General features: G+C 36.9%; 1 protein-coding gene across 5 annotated transcripts in view; it reads left to right on the forward strand.

Moving 5' to 3' along the window:
• CEP70 (centrosomal protein 70) overlaps nt 1-24,619 on the forward strand; it is an 87,754-nt gene that overhangs the window by 18,520 nt on the left and 44,615 nt on the right. For 3 of the 5 annotated variants that reach the window (XM_060149754.1, XM_060149757.1, XM_060149756.1), the window contains exons 4-9: nt 3,062-3,187; nt 5,999-6,089; nt 6,213-6,336; nt 6,669-6,849; nt 13,042-13,211; nt 18,174-18,230. In XM_060149754.1, coding sequence (XP_060005737.1) covers nt 3,062-3,187; nt 5,999-6,089; nt 6,213-6,336; nt 6,669-6,849; nt 13,042-13,211; nt 18,174-18,230 — 749 coding nt within the window. Of the gene's footprint in view, nt 1-3,061; nt 3,188-5,998; nt 6,090-6,212; nt 6,387-6,643; nt 6,850-13,041; nt 13,212-18,173; nt 18,231-24,619 lie in introns of those variants that run through there. The other 2 variants (XM_060149755.1, XM_060149758.1) reach the window with 2 other exon arrangements.

Below are 24,619 nucleotides of genomic sequence, written 5' to 3' on the forward strand. Positions count from 1 at the left end.
AACTGAAATGTATAAAATATGTTTAAATTCACAACCTCATACTAATATTAGATTTTTAAAACAGGATTATCTTCAGAAGATAAGGAACCAATTCATTTTCTTGAAAATTGGTAAATCAATGGAAGCACTATTAATGTGGGACCTTCTTGACATATAAGAATGACCCAGAGGAGAGGAAGCTAGGTTTCAGAGGTGGTTTGCATCTGGTTCACCCTTATTCTGAGAGTTATAGCCCATCTAGGTAACAATTTTAAATGGGGGAGTGACTTTGATTTTAGCATTCATTTTCACAGATTTTTCTTTGGATTTGGCAAATGCCTTCAGGGAAAAAGTGAATTTTAATCTTCTTGATATTTTTCCCTTGATAATTCGTCATTATCTTATTAGTTCTTTAATGCTTTTAAGAAGAAGACATTTCTTTAACATAGTTTATTCAGCTTTTTTCATTGTCTTTGGAGGCAGAGTTTTCTGCTGTACTATTACCAAAAAGTAGGCTACTCACCTCATGGAATTTAGTCTTATGTAGACGTGTTCATATAAAACAAATTACACAGGGCTTCCCTGGTGGCGCAGTTGTTGAGAGTCCGCCTGCCGATGCTGGGGACGCCGGTTCGTGCCCCGGTCCGGGAAGATCCCACGTGCCGCGGAGCGGCTGGGCCCGTGAGCCATGGCCGCTGGGCCTGCGCGTCCGGAGCCTGTGCTCTGCGACGGGAGAGGCCACGGCAGTGAGGGGCCCGCGTACGGGAAAAAAAAAAAAAGAAAGAAATTACACAGATAATTAAGCTGTGTAATTTGTAGAAAAAGTCTAAGATAATATACAGTGGTATGATTAGGTAAGATCTGTTTCATTCAGCATACTAATATATGGCAATGACACCAATTATCTATAAGTTTCTGTGTTTCAGGTTCTACATACTTTCTATATGTTGTCTGACTTAATTCAACCTATGAGATATAGGTATTACTGTGTTTTCTCTTTTACAGATGAAGAAATCAAGGCTCAAAGATGTTGAGTTTGTCCATGTTACACAGTTTAATAAATGGTTAAGCTGCTAGTCACTCAGGCCACCTGACTCTGAACCTCTAAACCTTTATACTTTACTCTTTGTAGTGCTAGAAGAGCATATAAAAAGAGGACCTGATCTAGTCATGGGATCAGGGGAGATTTCCCTGAAGAAGGAAATATGAGTCGAGAGCTGGAGGTCAAGTATGAGTTAACTAAGTGAAGAGGATAAGAGTGCCTAGGCCTCGAACCTGGAGGGAGATGACACTTTGAAGATCTGAAAGAAGTCTGGTGTGGCTGTTAGGGAGATTGTTAGACTATGTGGCTCCACACTCTTGGGGGATTCTCTTACATTGATATTTACTCCCCTTATGTCTGCTACAGACGTATTCTTCCCACTTTAAAACTGGCTGACTCCTGTTGGTGATGCAGTAGGAAGAACACAGCATCACCTCTGAAGTATTCTTGCCAAAAAATACTGAACCTGAATTTAGATGTAACTAGTTTACAAGAAATACAGGGGATGAAGAAATATGTTAAATGATAAGAATACAATAAGCCAAATCTGAAATGTGAGTAATTCTATAAGACAAATGGCCTATTTCTTCAACAAATAAATGTCAGGTTAAAAAAAAAGAGGGTGGGGGAGATGAGTGAGATTGTTACAGATTAAAAGAAATTTAGGAATGCTATATGCATTCCTTGAATAAAAACCCCAAAAGACATTTTTAAGACATTTGGGGGAGAATTGAACATGGGCTAGATATTAAGTGATAGTAAGGAATTATTACTATAATTGAGTATGACAGTGGTATTGAAGTTATGTTTAAAAAGGGTCTATTTATTAGAGATGAATACTGAAATATAAGTGGGTAAGGAAGAAATGAAACAAGTATGGAAGAATGTTGGTTATCATTGAACCTGAATTAATGGATACTTGGGTTCATTGTACTCTTTCTCTACTTTTATGTATTTTTGAAAATTTCTCTAATGAAAAGTTTAAAAACTAGCTGAAAGGTGATAGCCGTTGAAGTTGGCTGATATTTTTGAGAAGTATCTTTATTTAAAATAAAGGTGGGAGGGGTAACATAGTGGGTGACTTAGTTGTTGGAGACCAGAATTTAAAGGGGAGAGAGTACTCTGTGATGTCAAGCAGCAAAAATGGCAGAATTTGAGAATTTGTAACATGTTACTAGGTTTAGCTGAAAATGAATTATTGGTGGCTAGTAAATTGTTTAGTTGGATTTCACTACCTGAAGCAGATATAAAAGGACAGAATGGTGCTTTGCAAGAAATACTGAACTAGCAGCGGGGAGACCTACTTCTAAGGAATATTGGGAAGATCATTTTACCTCTCTGGGTCTCAGATGGTTTTAGCATCTGATATACTGGTACAATTCTCCCAGCACTCTCTCTTGCCAGCTCTGGGCAGCTATAGATTTTGGATTAAACAATTTCTGAGGTTCTCTCAAGCTCTGAGATTGCATGATGCTAATGAATGTGTGTGTGTGATTGTGCCTCTGCAAAGGAGCAGTTAGATATCAAAAAATCCAAGGAAATATTTTCCTACAGAGTGGCAGTCTTAGACAACAAGAGCAAGTGATGGGAGGGTAAACTTAATATAAACCTTTGTGTGTGCCATACAGAATCCTTTGTTGCTAGCTTCTTAGCTACTTAATAAATAAAGACCACCTAAGAATGGGGCACGTCATTTACCCTTCGAATTAGTCCAGTGAATTGTTAGACTGGCCTGTAACTTTGGGTCAGACACAGTTCTTTTAGTTTTTTGGGGAAGCAGCTTCCAAAAAACATCAATTTATTTATTAGCATCACTTGCTTTTCATATTATCTAGTTAAAACAAATAGTTTTCTTTGTGTGTATGTATGTAAAATCCCATAATGCTCTATTTCTGGAGGAGAACATTATAAAATTCTTGAAATCAGTTTTCTTAGAGGTCATAAAAGTTTTGACACAGGAATACTTAAATTGCCTAAGAGTAGTAGGTTCTTTTAGATGTAATTTCCTTTAACAACTGCTGCACTTTTTTCTTAATTTAGGCAACTCACAAATTTTTATTGCCAACCTCTACTTCCTTTGACTCTACAAAGAAAATTGTATCTACAGCAGCCCCTAAAGCCCAGGAGTCCAGCAAATCATCAGACGGACTCATGACTGAAAAACAGGTAAACCTAAAATATTTGAAGCCAGTGTTTGTCAAAATATATGTCAAAGAATACCACATCTACAAATGTGAAAAATCTTACTTTCAAAGGCTGCTTTAGTAAAAATCATTTTGGGAAATGATGAGTTAAAGACTATTAAGTGATACCATTATTCTAAGACTTCACAATACAGTAAGTCCCCTACATACGAACCTTCAAGTTGCGAACTTTCAAAGATGCGAACGTGCATCTGGTGCCAGCAAGGAACCAGAACCTGTGCCATCAACGTCAGGCGTGAGTGAAATTGCATCTCGCCCTCCGTCTCCTGCTGCTGATTGTTCAGCTCTACCATCTCCCACCTCCTCTCCCTCCTCCAGTCAGTAACTCTTCCTGCCTGTTCACTCGATGCCAGCCCCTGTATGCCAGCTGTTGTACTGTACTAGTGTACTTTTCAAGGTACTGTACTGTAAGATTAAAAATGTTTATTTTTTGTGTTTGTTTTTTATGTATTATTTGTGTGAAAAGTATTAGAAACTTATTACAGTACAGTGCTGTATAGCCGATTGTGTTAGTTGGGTACCTAGGCTAACTTTGTTGGACTTAAGAACAAATTGGACTTATGAACACGCTCTCGGAACAGAACTCGTTTGTATGTAGGGGACTTACTGTACTATCCATCTCCAAAAAGAGGCTTTAGTATACAGTATTTCCTACTTATTTAACACTAATCTGATGAATGTTTCATTAGACTGGTGTTCTGCAGCACATACTTTGGAAAATACCATTCTCACCTATTTTCAGAATTTGCAAACAGTTATGTTTTTCTTTCTCTTAAAAGAGCTATCAAAGAACGATATGTGTAATTGGGTCATTCAAAATGTGTGACATTGTTATTTATAGAGCATTTTGTTTTCATGAGTCATAGTAGGCATCCACTTATATACCCACACAGAGCTTTTGGCTTATCAGCATAATTTTAGTTCTGTGTCATTAATCTTTGTGACCAGAAGACATAAATAAGGGAAAAGGTTGTGGGAGGGAGGAGGATTATAGAAAGGATAAAGAAAGGGAAGAAAGTCAGCAGTCAAAAGGAAAGATTTGTTTGGCACTGTGAGTCATAGTGCTATCAGAGTCATCATAATAATTTGTTTTTTGTCTTGATAGATTTTTTAAAAATTGAAGTATAGTTGAAGTATAGTTGATTTACAGTACTATATTAGCTTCAGGTGTACAACACAGTACAACACAGTGAATAAGTATTTTTACAAATTTTACTCCATTAAAAAATATTATAAGGGCTTCCCTGGTGGCACAGTGGTTGGGAGTCCGCCTGCTGATGCAGGGGACACGGGTTCGTGCCCCGGTCTGGGAAGATCCCACATGCCGCGGAGCGGCTGGGCCCGTGAGCCATGGCCGCTGAGCCTGCGTGTCCGGAGCCTGTGCTCCGCAACGGGAGAGGCCACAACAGTGAGAGGCCCGTGTACCGCAAAAAAAAATATATATATATATATAATAAGATAATGGTTATAATTCTCTAGCTATATGGTGTATCCTTGTTGCTTATCTGTCTTGGTAGATATTTTAATGTCTGAGGGGCATTTGGATGTGGAGAATACTTTTAAAAATTGTCTAGGTGGGTGGGAGGGGAGAAGTTGTCTGAATTATTAATCTTGAAGTTATTATGATATTTACATACTCTAATGAAAATGTATAAAATATATTTTTTCAAGCATTTAAATAGATTGAAAATTCACTCAAATTATGTTTTCACAAATAAATAAGATACTTAAGGTATTTTTAAAAAGAACACAAAGTACTCACACAGTGATTTCAAAATTGATCATTGTACTTAAATTAAGAGCCTGTTATAAAACTGTTAAGATCATGGATTTAAATGTGTCATTTTTAAAAATCTCCATTTCTGTTCTTATCTATATTTTATGTTCTTATTTTTCTTCCCATTGTTAGGTTTTTATTTATTTTAGTTTTTATTCTTTTTTAATCTAGAGAGTGAGAGTTACCCTCTCAGGTTTATGGTGTAAATACATATTTAGAATCAGCAATACAAAACTTGAGTGTCTTTCAGAATGATTCTACTAGAATCAGTTACCTGGATGGGCAGACTCCTTTTCATAGTTCCTTGTATGATGGACAAGTTCTATCTAAATTACTGGCTCTGTCAAGTCAGATATGTTTTGATTTTGTTGTGACCCTAGTCAGGATTAAAGTGACACTTGTTTCTTAGTGACTCAACCTTCCTTTACTCTTCAATTAATATAACCTAATTTGCAGCTTTTTATTTTGATTGGGGCCTGGTCTGGTTCAGTTAAATAAAAAACCTAAGGGTGGGACTTCCCTTGTGGTCCAGTGGTTAAGACTTGGCCTTCCAATGCAGGGGGTGTGGGTTCGATCCCTGGTTGGGGAGCTAAGAACCCACATGCCTCGTGGCCAAAAAACCAAAACATAAAACAGAAACAATATTGTAACAAATTCAATAAAGACTTAAAAAAAACAAAAAACCAAAAACCTAAATTCTGTTTGTTTCACTGAAATTACAAGGTTTTTAATTTTTATTTAATTTATCCATGAAGGCCTATATATGAGTATTCTGGAATTATATAATGTAATTATCTGTGCTTCTTTGCATCCTTTTTAGTCTCTTAATTTTGTTAGAAACAAATTTGTTTTAATTTTAATCATTATATGTGTATAAAAATTCCTATTAAAACTTTTGGAGAAAGTCTGTTATTTTGGAAACAAAGGAAATTATATACAAGGGTATTTCTTCACCTTATATCTTAAAGTTGATCCTTTTCTCCCTCGTAATTGTAGCGGGAAGAAGCAGAATGGGAAAGCATAAACGTGTTGTTGCTGATGCATGGCTTAAAACCTTTATCTCTAGACAAAAGAACAGATACGAAAGGTAATCAGGTCCTATTCTTGCTTCTTAAGATAAAAATGTTCTTTTTCTGTTAAAAAATTTTTGATGTTAAATTTTTTCCTTATCTTTATTTTTACTATGTGTATTACATTTCAAAAAATGTAGATCTCATCATTTTTGACAAACAGTCATCACAAAGGATGAGGGAGAATTTAAAAACTTTGATGGAAGAAACATCACGTCAACAGAACATGATCCGGGAGCTCATAGAAACTAATAAGCAGCTTAAGTAAGAAAATGGAAAAAAAGGATCTCTTTTCAATTGTTTGTGTACAAGTGGTATGCATTCTAAAAATAACTCCCTTGAAAAAAATCTTAAAATTTAATTTTCCATTGTGATTAAATATTAAATTAAAAATGTTTTTAGTAGGTAAATCTTTTGGTAATAGCTTAGCTTAGATATGTAATGGTATCCTATATTTCTTCAGTTGGTTTGTGTTATAGGATAGAAATTTTAAGAATGCAAAGAAATTTTAGAAACTCATTGTGTTGTTAGATGGATATGTTTGTTGATATGTTTTATTTTTATTACTAAGGGAGGAATTGTGTATGTGTTATTAGAAATGAACTTCAGCTACAACACAGCCGAGCAGCAGATCAGGAACAACGAGCTAATGACTTGGAACAAATTATGGAGAGTGTGAAATCCAAAATTGGTGAAATGGAGGATGAATCCCTAAATAGGGTTTGCCAGCAACAGAATAAAATAAAAGAACTTCAAAAGGAGCATAAAGCTTTACAGGTACTGAGCTAAACATTTTCTTACACGATGGTATTAAGACAGCTTGTCAGGGTTACAGGTGACTTCATGTTGCTTAATTCAGTGGTCCTTATCTTACTTGACCTATCGTTGTTGCCTTGAAATACTTTATTTGTTTCGTTTCCAGAACATCCTCTCTTCTGGTTTTCCTCAACCCCACTGGTTATTTTTCAGCTCCTTTGCTGATTCTTCTCATCTTCCTAACCTCTTAGTGTTGGATTCCCCAGACCTTTCTCTTTCCTATAAATTCTAACTCCCTTGGTGATGCTCAGTCCAATTCACAGCACTTTTAAATCCATAGCGCACACCTCTTCCCTTAATTTCAGACTCACATCCTGCACCCTACTTGATATCTCTACTGGATGTCTAATAGACATCTAGAACTTTTTTACATGTCTAAAACTGAGTTCCTGAATTTCCTTCCCAAACTTTCTTCTTTTAGTCTCCATTCTGGTCCAAGTCACCTTCATTTCTTTCCTGCTTCTCTCTTGGTTTCCCTACTCCCACCCTTGCCTTTTTCAATGTGCTCTCAACATAGTAGCTCAAAACACTCCAATGACTTTCCTTTTTGTTTTTTAAGAGGAAAATCCAAAACTCTTACCATGGCCTTACATGATCTGGCCCCGTGTTACCTTCTGACTTCATCTACTATACCTCTTGCATATTCTCCTCCAGCCACGATGACATTCTTGCTTTTCTTTGAAATTTTCCTTGACCATTCTCACCTCAGGGATTTTGTACATTTTGTTCTTCTTTTTCCCTCTGCCATGCATGCTTTTTTAGGGATAGCTGCATGGTTTGTTTTCTGTCTCCTTACTCAAGTGTCACATCACAATCTCTCAGGGATTCGTTTTTTAACTACTTTGCTTACAGTTGGCAGTCCTATCCCCCACATATCATATTGCCTTCTGTGCTTTGTTTTATCCATAGTTCTTAGCACCATCTAACATGCTAATATACTATATACACTTTGTTTTGTTTATATATCTCTGTGTTAGAATGTAAGCTCCATGAGGGCAAATATTTTTGTCTATTTTGGTTAGGGCTAAGAAAGTGTCTGCTTTATTATTAGTTGTAGGTGCTCAATAAATACTTGAATTATTGAGTTAAATTTACATAATATTTATATGGAATATACTTTGTGATTTTAAGTTGTTTTATTACTTTTTATTGAAATAACAATGTTATAACATTGAATACTTAACTTCCTAATGTAAAAAACCTCTTATTTCAAATCTCTGGTGTTTATTATGATTAAACGAAATAAATTTTTGTAGTGATAACCAGTATTTAGTTTTATGAGACATTACAGATACTTAGAAACATTATATCATTATAAATGCTTTTTGTCGGCACAACACTATTGCACACAGAGAGCTCAGGCTGCCTAAAAGGGGCCACTACTCCTCAAGGCAGCGTCTGGATGTCCCCTCAGTTTATATTGGCAGCATCGAAAGAATCTGATGAGTTAATATAAATTTCAGGAGCCAGAGAGAATCAGCCAGAGATACTAAGAAGTTCTGGTATGAGGCCTCAGACAGTTGGTGTTCTGCCCTCATTTAGGCTGCCAGCTTGGGGTGGACAGTACTCTACCTGCTGGTATTGATCATCGTTCTGGAGAAGACACTGTCATTCTTTGATGGCCAAGTCTGTTTTTGTTATTCATCAGTCAACAAAATCTTTTACTGTTAGAACTTTACTTTTTTTTTTTTTTAATAAATTTATTTATTTTATTTATTTATTTTTGGCTGTGTTGGGTCTTTGTTGCTGGGCGCGGGCTTTCTCTAGTTGCGGCGAACGGGGGCTACTCTCCATTGCGGTGCATGGGCTTCTCATTGTGGTGGCTTCTGTTGTGGAGCACGGGCCCTAGGCACGCGGGCTTCAGTAGTTGTGGCACTTGGGCTCAGTAGTTGTGGCTCACGGGCTCTAGAGTGCAGGCTCAGTAGTTGTGGCGCACGGGCTTAGTTGCTCCGCGGCATGTGGGATCTTCCTGGACCAGGGCTCGAACCCGTGTCCCCTGCATTGGCAGGCAGATTCTTAACCGCTGCTCCACCAAGGAAGCCCAGAACTTTACATTTTTAGGTTTGCTTTGTTAGGTTGCTTTCCTCATCAACGGTACATTCAAACTCTCTCTACAGGGAGGGGGATTTTGGAAATATTTCTGTATGCATTTGATTTTGACCTTGCTCTCAGATATAGGACCATGCGGAAACCTGAAGCTCTTTAACTCATCAACTTACTGATGTGAGAAAGCAGCCATCAGGTGGTACTGAGAGAGGGAGATGAGGGCAGGGGAGAGCAGTGTTGTTTTTTTTTTAAGGACAATGCCTATTTTTTTTTCAGAGAGGTTGATCTATAAAAAATCACAAAGTCAAATTATTAAAATATAAGACTTATGAATGTACCAGGGTTTTAGGCAGTTGAAAGAATAGATGCTTGAGGATTCATTGGTAAGAAGTGACTTGGAGTGGCATGTATTTTCTGTCAAGTAGTTCATCTGTTTTAGATGAATTATGGGCCATTAACTTTTTGTTTCAGGTCCCAGAGATTTGTTATGTAGCTTATAAATTGGTACAGAGGAGGTCTCATGTTCCAGTCTGCCGTGGGGGACAGACAGAATTAGGATTGGGGTGTGAAAACCTGGTGTTGGGGTAGGGTGTCTATGCTATTTTGCTCAACTGAAATTAGTTGCTTGCTTGTTTGTTTTTTAAGTACCTAAAGGGTACTTTTTTTTTGCGGTACGCGGGCCTCTCACCGCTGTGGCCTCTCCCGTCGCGGAGCACAGGCTCCGGATGCACAGGCTCAGCGGCCATGGCTCACGGGCCCAGCCACTCCGCGGCATGTGGGATCTTCCCACACCGGGGCACAAACCCGTGTCCCCTGCATCGGCAGGCGGACTCTCAACCACTGAGCCATCAGGGAAGCCTCTAAAGGGTACTTTTTATAGAATGTAACAGAAATTGGCAAACCCAAGGAACTGCTGCCCCTCAATGTTGCCTGATTGTCCAGTTCTATTACAGACTAGTCATATATTCTGTACTGTACTAGTTAATCTGTGCTTTCTTGGGGAAGATGGAAGTGCTCCTGGAGAACAATTATTTCACAGTTTGAGGCACATTTTTCTTTTTTTGGCATATGCTTGTTTACAATTTTAGAATGGTTTAGTGCTGCATATTTTGCAGTTGAGAGAAAGGAAACATTGATTTTGTGTGTATGTGGCAAAGACATCTAGGAAATTAACAGATGTTTGACAATAATATTTTGAAAGATTGCTCTTGAGAGATTGCTGTTGAGAGATTTCTCGGGAAACGCAGAAACTAAAAGACAACATTGTATTTGCAGTTTCTATGTTCTTCAGTACAGTTTCCCTTTTTCTGTACTTAGCTTCTGTGTATAAAGTTTGATAAACGTTTGGGTTCTCTAAAGATCTAAGCAGATAATTTCAGTTTTAAGTCAACGTGAACAGTATCAGGTAGTTCTCCCTCTTCTTTCTTCATAGAGAGTATATGGATCAGGAAACTGATTTTTACTATTCTTTTAGTGGTTACCTCAAAGATTAAAATATGCACTCTTGACTTCTCAAAATGTAATTTTACTTTGTATTTTTTACCTTATCCCATGACATTGTAACAATCATAAAGCAATTTTTGACATTCTCCAACTTATATTATTGTTGTATATTTCAATTCCATATTTATTTTTATTTTCTCTCCATACATGTATTTACTGCTGACAGTTGAAATAGCACAAAATACTTCCTTCCTGTTATTATTTAAACTTTTAAAAAGCAGGAAAAAAATTTAGCTCTATATTCTGTGCCCTAATTATTATGTATTATCCAAACTATCTGGTGTAAAGCCACCAAGCTCTTTTTTACACTTCTCCACAAGTTCTTTAGCTTCAATTTTTTTTTTTTACTTTGTGTTGGATTCCTCTATTGACTTTAGCTTTCTAAAATACACAGGGAGCCATGAAATTGAGTGTTTTTTAGGGCCAAATGAAAAAATAGATCTAATGTATATTAAAGTCAGCAAGATATTCCTAATACATGACTGCCTTATAAGTAACTGATATCTAGGTAGGGAGGAAAGAGATATAGGAAGGATGGCATGGGCTGTTAAAATTGTTACTGCGTCCTCTCCAGATTCTTGGACAGTAATACCATAGAAATGAATATTGCTTCCTCAAGATTCTTAGGCAAGCAAAGCTTTTTATTGAAAGTATAGCTTGAGTACAAGGGAGAAGGTGGAAAAGAGTGCCGACTCCTTGAGGACTTTCAGGGAAAGGGTTTTAAAGGCTGGGTGAGGGAGGGGGCCGCACAGTGCCTGATAAGCTTGTGCTCAATTCTTGCACTGGTTGGCATCAAGGTGAAGTTTCAAGTATCATCAACCTTCTAGTTTCAACCAGTCTGGTGTCTACATGCTTGCAGTCAGCAGTTTTCCTCTGGTGGGGGTCTGCTTCCTGCAAAAATAACTTAGGAATGTGTGTCAGGCCTTTATCTGTATCTGTCAGGGAACTGGGAGTTCAGTGACTCTGCTGTGTGGCAGATTTATAGTCCCACTTTTGTCTTTTGGAAACTATGTACATAACATCAGTGGAACAGAGATAATCTTTTATTCCTGTGGGTCTTTGGGTATTATCTCAGAGGCCCAAGCCTTTAGGCAATTTGTTTTTTTTTGTTTTTTGTGTCGTTTTGTTATTTATTTATTTATTAGCTGCGTTGGGTCTTTGTGGCTGTGCCTGGACTTTCTCTAGTTGTGACGAGCAGGGGCTACTCTTCGTTGCGGTGCATGGCTTCTCATTGCAGTGACTTCTCTTGTTGTGGAGCACGGGCTCTAGACACATGGGCTTCAGTAGTTGCAGCACACAGACCCCATCAATTGAGATGATCATGTTTTTTTCCTTTTATTCTGTTAATGTAGTCTATTACATTGGTTCAACGTATGAAAAACCCTTTCTTGCATTCCAGGAATAAATCCCATTTGGTCATGGTGTATCATCCTTTTAATATGCTGCTGAGTTTGGTTTGCTAGTATTTTGTTGAGTTTTTGCATCATTGTTTAAGGGATATTGGTTTGTGGTTCTCTTTTTTGTATGTTGTCTGGTTTTGGTATTAGGGTAACACTAACCTCATAGAATGTCTTAGGAGAGATACAGTTGATTCTTGTATCTTGCTTTTACACCCTGCAACCTTGAAAAATTCAATCATTCTAGTTTCATGGCTAATTTATAGAGATGGAATTGGGACCCAAGTCACTTGGCTGTAGAGCTCCTGCCTGGCTTCCAAGGTGGGGCTGAGGCAGAGGATAAGTTCTGGGTATAGCTGGTGGTTACTGACAGATGGTATGGTACCAGGAGCTGAGTCTCCTTTTTCCCCTGAGGGTCTCTTAAGTCTGTGCAAACTTGACCCTATTGGCAGGTGAACATGTGCTTAGATATGGCATTGTCTTCTGAAAGTGGTGTGTCTTAGTATTGTGCAGGCCAGATGGGGATAGGGTTTCTCACTGAGCTTTATAAAAAGTGTATTAATAATAACAATGATGGTACTGTTGATTATGAGCTTTCTAAGGACACTGAGGGATGGAAACTATCGAATAAAGGAAAACCAGGCTGGTGATATTTCACTGAAGGCAAGAGAGTATTCAAGATTTACATTCCCTTGTATAAATCTTGGGGTACATATTATTTCTGAACAAATTCCTGGTTTCTCTGAGTTTGCAGTCTACCACATTACATGAATGCCTAAGGTGATTAAACCATCTGAAATCCTGAATTATCGTTGATCACTTAAGAATATTAATTTTAATTCTTGGTTCTTTTTGACATCCTTAATATTGGTCTCTTTCTGATTATTATTTTCATCTAAACATATATATAAAATTATATCAGTTTTATGGAGATTGAGTTCTTTTACTTATTATGAAACCTTGAATGCATGCAATTATAAGCTATATTTTCCCCTTTTTACACTGATTTTACTTGTTATAGTTTTTGCATTTCTGACATATCAGTGTTCCTGGAGCTTGCACCCATTTAAAGACAGGCTCAGTACTGAAATTCTTGAATGAAGCAGCCTGATAGAAATTGTGAGGATAGCTTTGTGTACAGTATTGTTAGGACAGCATGTCCTTGATGTATATATCATAATTATATTTTTTGAAAAATTTCTTACAGGCAAAATGTGAGCATTATAAGAAAAAACGAATGGAGCAACAAGAGACTATTGCTTCTTTGCAGAAGGATATCTGTAGATTAACAAAGGAGGACGAAGAGCGCATCATCACTCAAAACAGAGTGTTCTCCTATCTCTGCAAGAGAGTTCCTCATACCATCTTGGATAGACAGTAATATTTGCTACGTAAATTGATATGTAGCTAGAGTCATCACTTTTTTAAAAACAGATTTCATCTTGGGTGTGGTTATATCTCTTTTAAACTGGTGAAGTATTCCTCTCCCTCTTCTCTGCTGTTTGTTTGTTTTAAATGTCATTAACTTTTTGAAGAAAATGGTCAGTTGTCCTAGAGAAGGACATGATAGATTTGTCTGTTTGCTTCCTTACTATGTCATTTAATTTATTCTTCTATCTCCTATGTTCCCTCTAAACTGGAAGTTAGAGCTAAATTCAGATGCAAGTATTTTTGGCGAAATACTTCATAGGTGGTAATTTATGCTTCTAATTATAACATATCAGGAGGCACATAATGTCTAGTTGACCTACTCTCAGGGATGATGAGATTGTTCAGGGGTTTAAATAATAACAATCTGATCCTTCCACTATAAAATTTCTCATCATCCTTTCATCTAATGGTTTCCCCCATTGATGATCTTATTTTCAATTCTGCTATCCCTTTTTTTTCTTTTTCTTTTTTTCCCAGAAGTCTTCCATTAAAAAAAAGAACCTTTCCTTTTGAATAGGGGCTATTTGGTTGCCCTATATGGTTTGTTACAGGGAAGTGCAATGCTCAGTTCTTTCATTTTAATTCTAATTTTTTAGAGTAAGCAGTGGTTGCCCTAATGATCTCCAATGATAAGCAATAAGATTTTTTGTTTGTGCCTATCTCTCTTTTTTCAAAGGTTGTTATTAACTCGTGGGCTTTTAATGATCGAATTATCTTGTCTTTGGCCGGTGGGATCTTTATCATGTTGGTATTATATCCCTTAGGCCCAACTCCATTAATCTTTGTTAGGTTTCTTACTTTTAGGCAGAAGATATATCCTGAACATTGTTTTGCCTTAGGAGCTCTTTTGAGGAATGGAGTTAGGTATTTGTTAAAACTAACACTGAACATTTAAAATTAACTCATTTAAAATGAATTAATTAGACATTTCTCAAAAGAGCTCTTGTTCCTTTTAGTCAGGAATGGATTTTAGAGACCACAGTTTGAGTGTTTAGGTTGCTTATCTTACGTTGTCATTGATTTTAGGGCTTTTTAGTGGCAAGTACCAGGAACTATATATATTTCTGAGAAAAATTTCTAACTGAAGTTAACACTACTGGGTTTTTATTTAAACTCTGATTTTACATTTGTAACGGTTTTCTTTTACACTGAAAATCCTTATTCCTAAGAATAATACAATTATTTATTTGCTTTATCCTATAATATAGAAAAAGTTTCAAAATAATAATACCAGTATTGCTACTAACAATAAGCCAACGGAATGAAATTTAAATTTCTTTGCAATTATCTTCGACATTAATAATATATTCCACTATGGGTACAGTCAAAATATAGTGTTCTAAAATATCTTGAAATATTTTTCTGTGTGTTTGTGGCACCAAATTAATATACAGTTAGGTTTACTTGTTTCAGTTTGTTTTCAGTTTTTAGGGCTGGCTTTTAAAATTTATTTACTTTTGAATATGTAAGATGTTTATACAATTATAAAGTCAAAACTGTAATAATTTATATTTGGAGAGGTTTGGTTTTCATTCCCGTCCCCTTAACCTATTCCTTACTTCTCCCTATAGATAATTTTTTTAGTGTTATTTTTAGCAAATACAAACAGTATGGATATTTCTTTGTATAAAAGATAGCACCTTGTTCTTTTCACTTAATAGTATAAACTAGTTACATTTTAACTAGTCTTATGTGTTTACATAGTAGGATTGGGGATTTTTACTAATTAGGTATGTCTGTTTTATACTATAAAAATAAATGAAGTCACATATAAGTTAAAAACAAGTTGAAACTATAGATTGTTTCAATAATTATTTGAGAGATAATGCACACATATACATGTACACAAATATATATATACAATTTTTATCCTTTTGAAGGATGAACTAGGATAAAAATATAAATAATAAATAATTTAAATAACAAAATGTAGTTGGAACTAGGTGTGAATAAATAGAAAAGCAAAGAAAGGAAAATAGGAGTAAGGAAGAACAAAAAGAAGGAGAGAGATAATTACAGTGGGAGAATAAGGTAAGAAGAGAGATAGAGGAAGAGGAATGAAAACAAAAACAAAATAACACGCACTTTGAATGAGTGAGAGGGCAAGAAAAAGGGAGAGAAGCATTGAGAAAACTTACCAAGTACCAGATGAAGTCAAGCTAATTCAGGTGTGAATTTGTCTGATGGCCTAGAGATTCTCCACTTTATTTGGTTTTTAATAAAACAAATTTTCAGTTTGAGCACAGAACTTAAAAATTGTGAATTAACCCTTATATAAAAATGCATGAGTTTGCTGCATTTATGGACCTGATAGCTTGTTGGGTAGATAGACACATACTCAGGTAAGTAAAATAAAAGGCACATTGGTATGTGCTGTAATGGTAAGGCAGACAGGATACTAACTGGGCGTGGCATAAGGAGAGCTTAGTTTCCACTGAGAAAGATGGGGATGACCAGAAAGACTTCATGAAGGAGGTAACTTGTAAACTAGATTATTAGGAACTGTAGAATTTTTTTTAAAACACAATAAAAGAGTTTAATAAGGTGTCCAGTTTACAAAATAAATCTATAAAAATCAATAGCTTTTGTTTTACACCAATAATAACCTAGCAGAAAATGTAATGGGAGGAAAATTCCATACACAGTCATAACAGTAAATATGCAATACCCAGGAACAATTCTCCTGAGGTGTGTTGAAGTCCTAGACGAATGCTTTAAAATTTATTTGCAGACGGGAAGACATATCATGTTCCTTAAAGGGAGCAGTTGATGGTAGTTTGAATTTTGTGTTTTGTAATTCTCATTACATTTGTATTAATTTGTTCTGGCATCTGTATTCCCCATGATGCTGTAAGCTCAATGAAGCCAAAGACTCTGTGTCATTCCCTGCTGTGTTCTAGTGCATGTCCAAGATGAATTGTAGAGTTTTAATAGACGTTAATGAGGAAAAGGGTATTCTAGTTAGAGAAATATGGTGTCTGGGAAACAAAACGTATTTGGGAGTGGCAAGTAGTCCAGGTAGTCCTAGAGGTCTGGAGCGTAGGGTGCACAAGGTGATGGTATCTTAGGAGACAGTATGGAAGGAAAGGTGTGCTGAAACTTTGAGGGGCTTCAACTCCAGGCTGAAGAGTTTAGGTTCTACTTTCTGTGTAGCAGGATTAAAAAAGCCCAGGATTTATGAGCAAAGAAATTAAACCCAGAGACAGACAAAATTAGTGATCGGTTTTAATAGTCTAGTTGGTAGATAACAGAGGTCTATAAAGAAAAAAGAAAGGAGAGAGATACTGCAGAGATGGACAGGAATTGTCTAGACTGACTGACTGTAGATGTTGAAAGAAGGAGAGCAGTCAAAGATAGCCAGATTTCAAGCTAGGTTTGGGGAATGGGGAAGGAGGATAATGGGTTCATTTACGAACATTAGGTACTTTATGTCAGCCACAGAGAGATATCAGGCCTACAGTTAGAAAGGCTGAACTCCAGAGAACTTTAAAATTTAGAGAGAGAAAGAAGAGACAGAAGAGGAGTTACGTTTGGGTGTCAGGCTAACCAAGGAACAAGAGTGTTTGAAGAAGGAGAGGGTGGTAAGAAGTGTTACATGCCACCTCATTGGTTTGTGTTTGCCTTCCCACTGTCTTATTTGCTCAGAATTCCTGGTAAGTCCTCTTTAAAAGTTTATTGAAGGTAGAGGTAACAGTCATTCAGGATGAATGAAGTTTGCTATGAAGGAAAAAGGTAGAAATGGAATGGTAGCATGGGGGAAGGAAGGAGTGAGAGGGCTTGTGAAGTATATAAAGGAAATTAAAGCACATTTGCAGGATAATATGAAAGCTGGTACGTGTTGGGATGGGGAAAGTTGAAGAGGAAGGATAATCCGGAAAGTTATGATATTAAAAGCACAGTTGGTTGAATTAGCTCTGAAAAAAAAAGTTTCCCAAGATAGGAGTGAAATACTATACATTCTTGCTTTAAAAAGAATAATATGTGAAAGTATAGTGTTATTTTATTTTTCTTTGAGGATTTTTTGAATTACAAAAGCAATATGTGCTTTTAGAAATTCAAACAATATAAAAGTATGTAAAGTAAAATGTTATAGACCTGCTTACCCCTCCTAATTTCCACATCCCAGAGATAACCACTTTTAACGGTTTGGTTTTTGTCCTTCCTAGTGTTTCACAGCAATAGTGCTGTTGGCTTTTGGGTGGGACCATTCTTCACTGTGTAGGGCATGATGAGCATTCATCATGTTCATTGATGAACTTTTAAGCATCGTCGCCCCCTCCCCAACTATTCAGTGTGACAACCAACACTGTCCCCTAGCTGTGGTATTATCCCTCAGCTAAGAACCCATAGAGTTCATTTTCAATACATATACAGATTCATTTATAACTATTTTCCTAAAAAAATAGAGTAATATTATACATTCTGCTATGCAACATTTTTAAACCTTATCAGTTCGCATTAGGATGTAGAAATTTACATTGTCTCTTCTCATGCCTCTTCATTTTCTATAATATGGATGTGCCATTATTTATTTAACTTTTCCCTTGTTGACAAATATTTAGATTGTATCTGAGTTTTCACTCATAAATAATGGTGCATCAAGCAACTTTGTTCATCTTGAGTTACAGCCTTAGGCACATATTTCTGTGGGAGTGATTGCTAGAGGTAGAACTGTTTGGACAATATGCGTTTAATATGTTGAGATTTAATGTCTGTGGTTATTTAAAAATATATACATTAAAATTAAAATATATGGCATAGTGTGATACTTGCTTTTGGCAAAAATCACTTAAATTTTTTATAAATTTGCAGATGTATGTTTATCACTGTAATTTGAAATTGTATAGAGAGAATAGTAAATGTTCCAATACCACATTTTGAAAATAATTCAACTTATCTGTTTTCTAGGTTGCTTTGCCTAATTGATTACTATGAATCTAAAATTAGAAAATTTCATAAACAAAGGTACGACTAGTCCTGTATTACAATTTTTAAAGTTATTATCGAGTCATGAATTACAACAAAAGTTTCTATGGGCTTTTGAAACAAATATACTTTGGAAATCTACCTGATATATGTGTAATTTACCTAATATGTTTAACTACAAATTTCTTTTTTTTTTTTTTTGACCTTTTTTTATAAAGATTTTCAAGACTGTACTTTACCACTTATGTTAAAGTATATTGTTGCATTTATATTAAAATATGTATATTTAATAATCACCAAAGTATCGGTCACAGAAGAAATAGTATTTTTCTTTTGTTGAAGTATTATAATTTGTTCTACTGATGTCATCTAACCACTAGATAGTTACTGAGTATATCCACAAAGTGTGTAGGGTTGGATTAGCTGCCTGCCAAAGTACAGCCTAATTAGTATGCAGATTTATATAAGATAAAGATTAAATGTCATAGTGAAAAATCAAGTATATAGAGTAAAACACAGTTGTCACCTCTGATTAAAGAAATAATGGTAAAGTTTAAAAATAATGGTCTTTGACTAACCCAAAATAGCTGAAAGATATCTAAGCCCAAATAATCTAAAGTGCTTTAATATAGTCATTAAAACAGTGGCTATTCTGTTTCATTGTTTATAAATGGAACAGTTCTTTTAACAAATATTTGAGCACCTACTTTCTGCCAAGTTCTGTTTTTGTTACTGAACAGATAAAATAGATAAACTAGAATAAAGCAGATAAGTTCTCTGCTTTCATTAAGCATATCTGCTTTCATTAAGCGTACATTGTCTAGTATTCTTGCCCCAAGAGTACTGACTCCAGAAACTCAGTAGGACTGATGGCAGAGCTGTGCTGGTTGCTGATTCCTTCTAGCACCTTGGGGACTCTTAAAAAAGAGCGGGATGGAGGGAAGAAGGGAAGAAAGAAGTGAAAAAGGAAGGAAGGGAAGATGAGAAGAGAACAACTAATGATAGAGCAACTCCTTGCTTTGTTCTATTCAGAAAGTAGTATTACACCAATTAACTTCAGGGACCTTCTGATTTTCAAAACTGTGTCTTTTAGATGGTAGGCATGGTGTTAGATAGATTCTAGAGACAGGACAAGGTTTTGTTTGTTTGTTTATCTTGGCTGCATCCTGCTTCCTTGCAGCATACGGGATTTTTTTTTTTTTTTTGCGGCACACAGGCTCTTCATTGAGGTGCGTGGGCTTCTCTTTAGTTGTGGCGTGCTGGGTTTTTTTCTCTCTTCAGTTGTATCGCGTGGGCTTCAGAGTACATGGGCTCTCTAGTTGAGGCACGCAGACTTAGCTGCCCTGCGGCATGTGGGATCTTAGTTCCCCCACTAGGGATCGAACCTGCGTCCCCTGCATTGGAAGGCTGATTGGATTCTTTACCACTGGACCACCAGGGAAGTCCCTAGGACAACGTTTTGAACACAATTCTTAGCTTCCAGGAGTTTGCAATCTAGTAAGGGAAATTAAATGTAAACACATTAATAGTTAAAAATTATATGAGACTTAAAAGACACTAAGGCATAATGTCACAATAGAGTAATTACTAAAAACTGTACAGACAGTAAGTAATACAGGAGTCGATAACAGGAGCAAATTTGTTTTAGATGGAGTAACCAGGAAAGCCATTACAAAGCAGATGGGGGTTGTGCTTGAGGTTGAAGAATAAGTAAAATTTGGGAAAGCAGAAAGGCAAAAAAACCCCACTGCTTGTATGCTTTGAGCAAAAGTTCATAGATGTAAGAGAGTAGACTTTTTTATGGTACTATAAGCCAGTTTGGCTGGGCTTCATACAGGACCAAGAGTGAGCTATAAATGAACAAAAAGACATCATTTGCCTTGGAAAGAAGGAAGGCGCTTTTTCCTTTGATACAGAAAAGCTGGTGATGAGGTTGTAGGTATGTGTATTAGGTGGGGTTCTAGAGAGAAACAGAACCAATAGAATGTACATTTATATGCAGAGAGATATTTATTTTAAAGGAGTTGGTTCATGCGATTGTGAAGCTGGCAAGTCTGAAATCTGTGAGGCTGGCATGCAGGCCAGAGACCCAGGGAAGAGTTGATGTTGCAGTGTTGAGGGTGAAGGCAACCTGAAGGCAGAATACCTCCCTTCTTGAAGATTTCAGTCTCTGCTCTTAAGGTCTTTAACTAATTGCACAAGGCCCACCCACATTATGAAGGGTAATCTGTTTTATTCAAAGTCTCTTGATTTAAATATCACATCTAAAGAATACCTTATGGCCATATCTAAACTGGTGTTTGACCAAGTAGCAGGGTACCATAGCCTAGCCTAAAATGAACAGTCATAGTATGTAAGAGTAAAGAGAAGGCAAATGAATAATTTCATTTGAGAGGTTGTAGACTGTTAAGCTTGCAGAATCAGGAAAATAATGAAAATGAGTAAAGCAGGTTAGGTGGGAACTGTGGCAAATTGGAGAGCTGTGTACCATCAGTCTCAAGGGGGCAGTTAAACTGTACACTCTGTGAGGAATGTGAGCCCACTGTAGCTAAATCTGCTTTTTTGAAAAGTTAGAATGTTAGGTTTATAAATGAAATCAGACTTTTAATGTTTGCAACTAAAACTCAGTGCTCTACAACATATTATACAGTCCAGGCTGAATATTATTTGAAACCTTTGCTCTATATCTTTAATAAATTGTAATCTGGATTCAGGACTTGGTTGACTTTTTTTCTGTAAAGGGCCAGACTGTATGTATTTAGGCATTTTAGTCTGTATAGTCTCTCACCACTGCTCAACTCTGCTGTTGTAGCATGAAATGAGCCATAGACAATAAGTAAATGAATTGGCATGGCTGTGTTCCATAAAACATTAATTTAAAAAAGCCTGCTAGATGTAGCCCACAGGCAACAGTTTGCTGACCACCAATCTAGATGATGAAGAGAGAACATTTGGGATTTGTAGTAAGAGTAGAGAAGATTTAGTATAGCCATCATTGAAATGTCTTGTGTAGAATGTGGTGTGAGAGGTTGCCTCTGAAGTTGTGCAAACTGGCATTCTCTGACTAAAAATAATAAAAGGATTGAGGCCATTGGTGGGGGGTGGTGTTGAATCTGGTTGTCATGAATTTGTAGTGAAAATCTGGGATTGAGGAATGAGGACCTTGGAGGAAAGGAATTACTTTTTTGCTTAGCAATCCTATCATCATTGGTCTAGCTGAAGTGAAATATAATACTTTGGCCGGTGCAAACTACGCTCAGGTCAGATACTTGGACTGAATGTCTCATTAAGGGAGAAGGATATAGGAAGAAAATAGGGGCTGCATTATACATAATGTTCTCACAGGTGGAAAATTAGAAGTCACTTATACTTTGCAGTAATGAAGAGTCTGCCCTGAGGAGAGTTTTTCATAGTTCATTGACTGAACAAAGTTTATCAGTCTTTTTTCTAAGAGTAAATACTAACTTGATAGATTGTAGGAACTTCAAGGTGGATTTTGAGATCTGCAAATAGGATATTAGTATCACCTGAAGAAGCAGGAGTACTCTAAAAGGAGGGTGTAGAATTAACTGACAAGTATTATATTACTAAAAACAGAAGGCGAAAGAGAAGGGAAAATGAAGGAAGATGGGCTGTGATTTGGAGGCCTAAGTGGGATAAACAGGAAGCACAGGAGGAGGACGTATACACCTTTAGAGCTAGGGGAGCAAGACCAAAGGAGGAAGACAGATGGGACATGGGCCTCTTGCAGAGGTAGAAGCCCTCTGTTTAACACTCACTTTTTTTTTTTTTTTTTTCCGGTACGTGGGCCTCTCACTGTTGTGGCCTCTCCTGTTGCGGAGCACAGGCTCAGCGGCCATGGCTCACGGGCCCAGCTGCTCTGCGGCATGTGGGATCTTCCCAGACCAGGGGACGAACCCGTGTCCCCTGCATCGGCAGGCGGACTCTCAACCACTGCGACACCAGGGAAGCCCAAACACCCACTTTTTAAAGGCAGTGTTGTCCAAAGTTTTTCTCATCATGAAACACAGAAAGTGATGTTTGTGTACCACACTGGGGTCTGTCCAGTTGTCCTGAGGGCTGAGAGAGATGAATATCTTGGCACCTTTGTAATCCCTTTGCACAGCACACCTATGGCACACCATCTGGACCCTCATTTTAGGGCGCAGGCTTGAGAAGGCCTCCAGAGAGCTCATGAAAGGCAGTTTCTGAATACTATGGACTGGTATTCCTTTCTGCCTCCATACATGAGAAAACTCAGGAAAAGCAAAGGAAGCTGCAATCAAGGCAGCAGATTATTTGAATACAAGTGTTAAGCAGTTGGAAATCTTAGAAGACTGCAAACATGGTGTAACCTCTGAAATAGAGGAAAAGTAAATTTTAAAACGATAGGCTCTCAGCTATGTTGTTACTTTACCTACTTTTTAAAAAAAAATTTATTGAATTTATTTTTGGCTGCATTGGGTCTTCATTGCTGCACGTGGGCTTTCTCTAGTTGTGGCGAGCAGAGGCGACTCTTCGTTGCAGTGTGCAGACTTCTCATTGTGGTGGCTTCTCTTGTTGCGGAGCACAGGCTCTAGGCGTGTGGGCTTCAGTAGTTGTGGCTTGCGGGCTCTAGAGCGCAGGCTCAATAGTTGTGGCTCACGGGCTTAGCTGCTCTGCAGCATGTGGGATCTTCCCGGACCAGGGCTCAAACCCCTGTCCCCTGTATTGGCAGGTGGATTCTTAACCACTGCACCACCAGGGACGCCCCTACCTACTTTTCTTTACCCAGAAATATATATCACTGTAGATTACTATATCACTATATGGTAATATAGATTAATATATCACTGTAGATTACATGGAATATATTGCTGGCTTTTTCTATTAGTATTTCCCTGGCTTGGTAGATAGATTAAAGAGCCAAGGAAAGTAACGTAGGAATAAAACCTACAGGCCTCAGATTGAATTTCTTCTGAGATGTCAGAGACATTTGGAAAGTTACCCCAAGGAAAATAGTTCTATAATGAATTAGTAAAGTGAAGTCCCCTTGTCTAATTCCGTCCTTCTTTTTAGATAGAAATTTTTAAATTGGTCTTGGGAAATGGAGGCAGGTGGATTTGAGATTAACCTCTGACTGAACATGGTTTGGATTAGGGAAGAGAATAAAACACAGGATTTCTCTAGTTTTGCTCTTTCTCTCTACCCCTAAGGAGCACGATCTTCAACACTGGGCCCCTCCTGAGGCTTCTGGAGGCCATTGGAGAAAGGGTGGGAGGAATTTGGCTGTGGGGATCCCATGTCCAAATGAGAGTTTGTGGATGCTTAGAATTATGTTTTTACTTCAAGAAAACCACAAAATCTGTCAATGCTAAATAAAGAACTACAGGAAAAGAAAGTGAGGATTCTTTACTGAAACTCATTTCCCTTTAGGTCTGCATACATTTAAAATTGGTCTCCTCTACTATATTCATATATTAGGTTGCTCTTGAGAACAAGTATAGCCATAGTGGCAGGTATTTTAGAGTATATATAGGGAATGATGTGAGTGCATAGGCTTTGGAACCAGAGAGATTTCAATTTGAATCTCACTACTACTACTAACTATTTGCGTGACTTTGAGCAAGTTAACTAACTACTCAAACTCCTCACCTGTTAAATGTGAAATAGTTTGTATAAAACATCTATTTTAGTACTTGTTATATAGAGGCTACTCAGTCTTCCTTATTTTAGTCATCTTTCCTAAAATGGTCATTTGTTCAAGGCTAGCATGTGTTTTAGAAGAAGGTCTGAGGGGTATATTAGTACAGCTGTCTCGAATAGAAATGTAATGCAAGCCACATATATAATTTCGCATTTTCATGTAGCCAAGTTGAAAAGTAAAAAGAAACCAATGAAATACATTTTAATATATTTTATTTAATATCCAGGTTAACAGTACAGTTAGTCTTTGTAACCCTTCCATGGCTCAACCAATAAGCATTGGCAAAAAACACAAGATTGTTAAAGTCATTTTGTTTCAGTGGTTCTGCAAACTGGTATAGTATTTACAAAGGTGCTGTATAATTTTAACAACTATATTCATGACACTGTCATAGTCTGCTTCAGAAAACTGAGCACATTTCTAATATGTATTATACAGTATAACAAAGCAATGAGAAACATCAGTCTTTTGAACATTCCAGTAAATCTGGATTTTTGACGTTACAAAGCTAGAGCACCTTCCATTGTGGAAAAAAATGATTTTTTCATATCTAGCTGAAATTCTTCTTTGATAGATATGTAAAATTCAAAGACACACCATAAGTGTGATATTTTTATTTTAAGACCTCAAATTGTCAACATTTCTTGGTAAATCTGGAAGTCCTCTGAGACAGAACATTCCCAAAGTGTTAATTGAGATATGATTCATCTAAAGATAAAGAAACGTATTTGCAGTTTTTAAA

Source organism: Lagenorhynchus albirostris, chromosome 5 (assembly GCF_949774975.1).
Source record: "Lagenorhynchus albirostris chromosome 5, mLagAlb1.1, whole genome shotgun sequence".
Lineage (NCBI taxonomy): Eukaryota > Metazoa > Chordata > Mammalia > Artiodactyla > Delphinidae > Lagenorhynchus > Lagenorhynchus albirostris.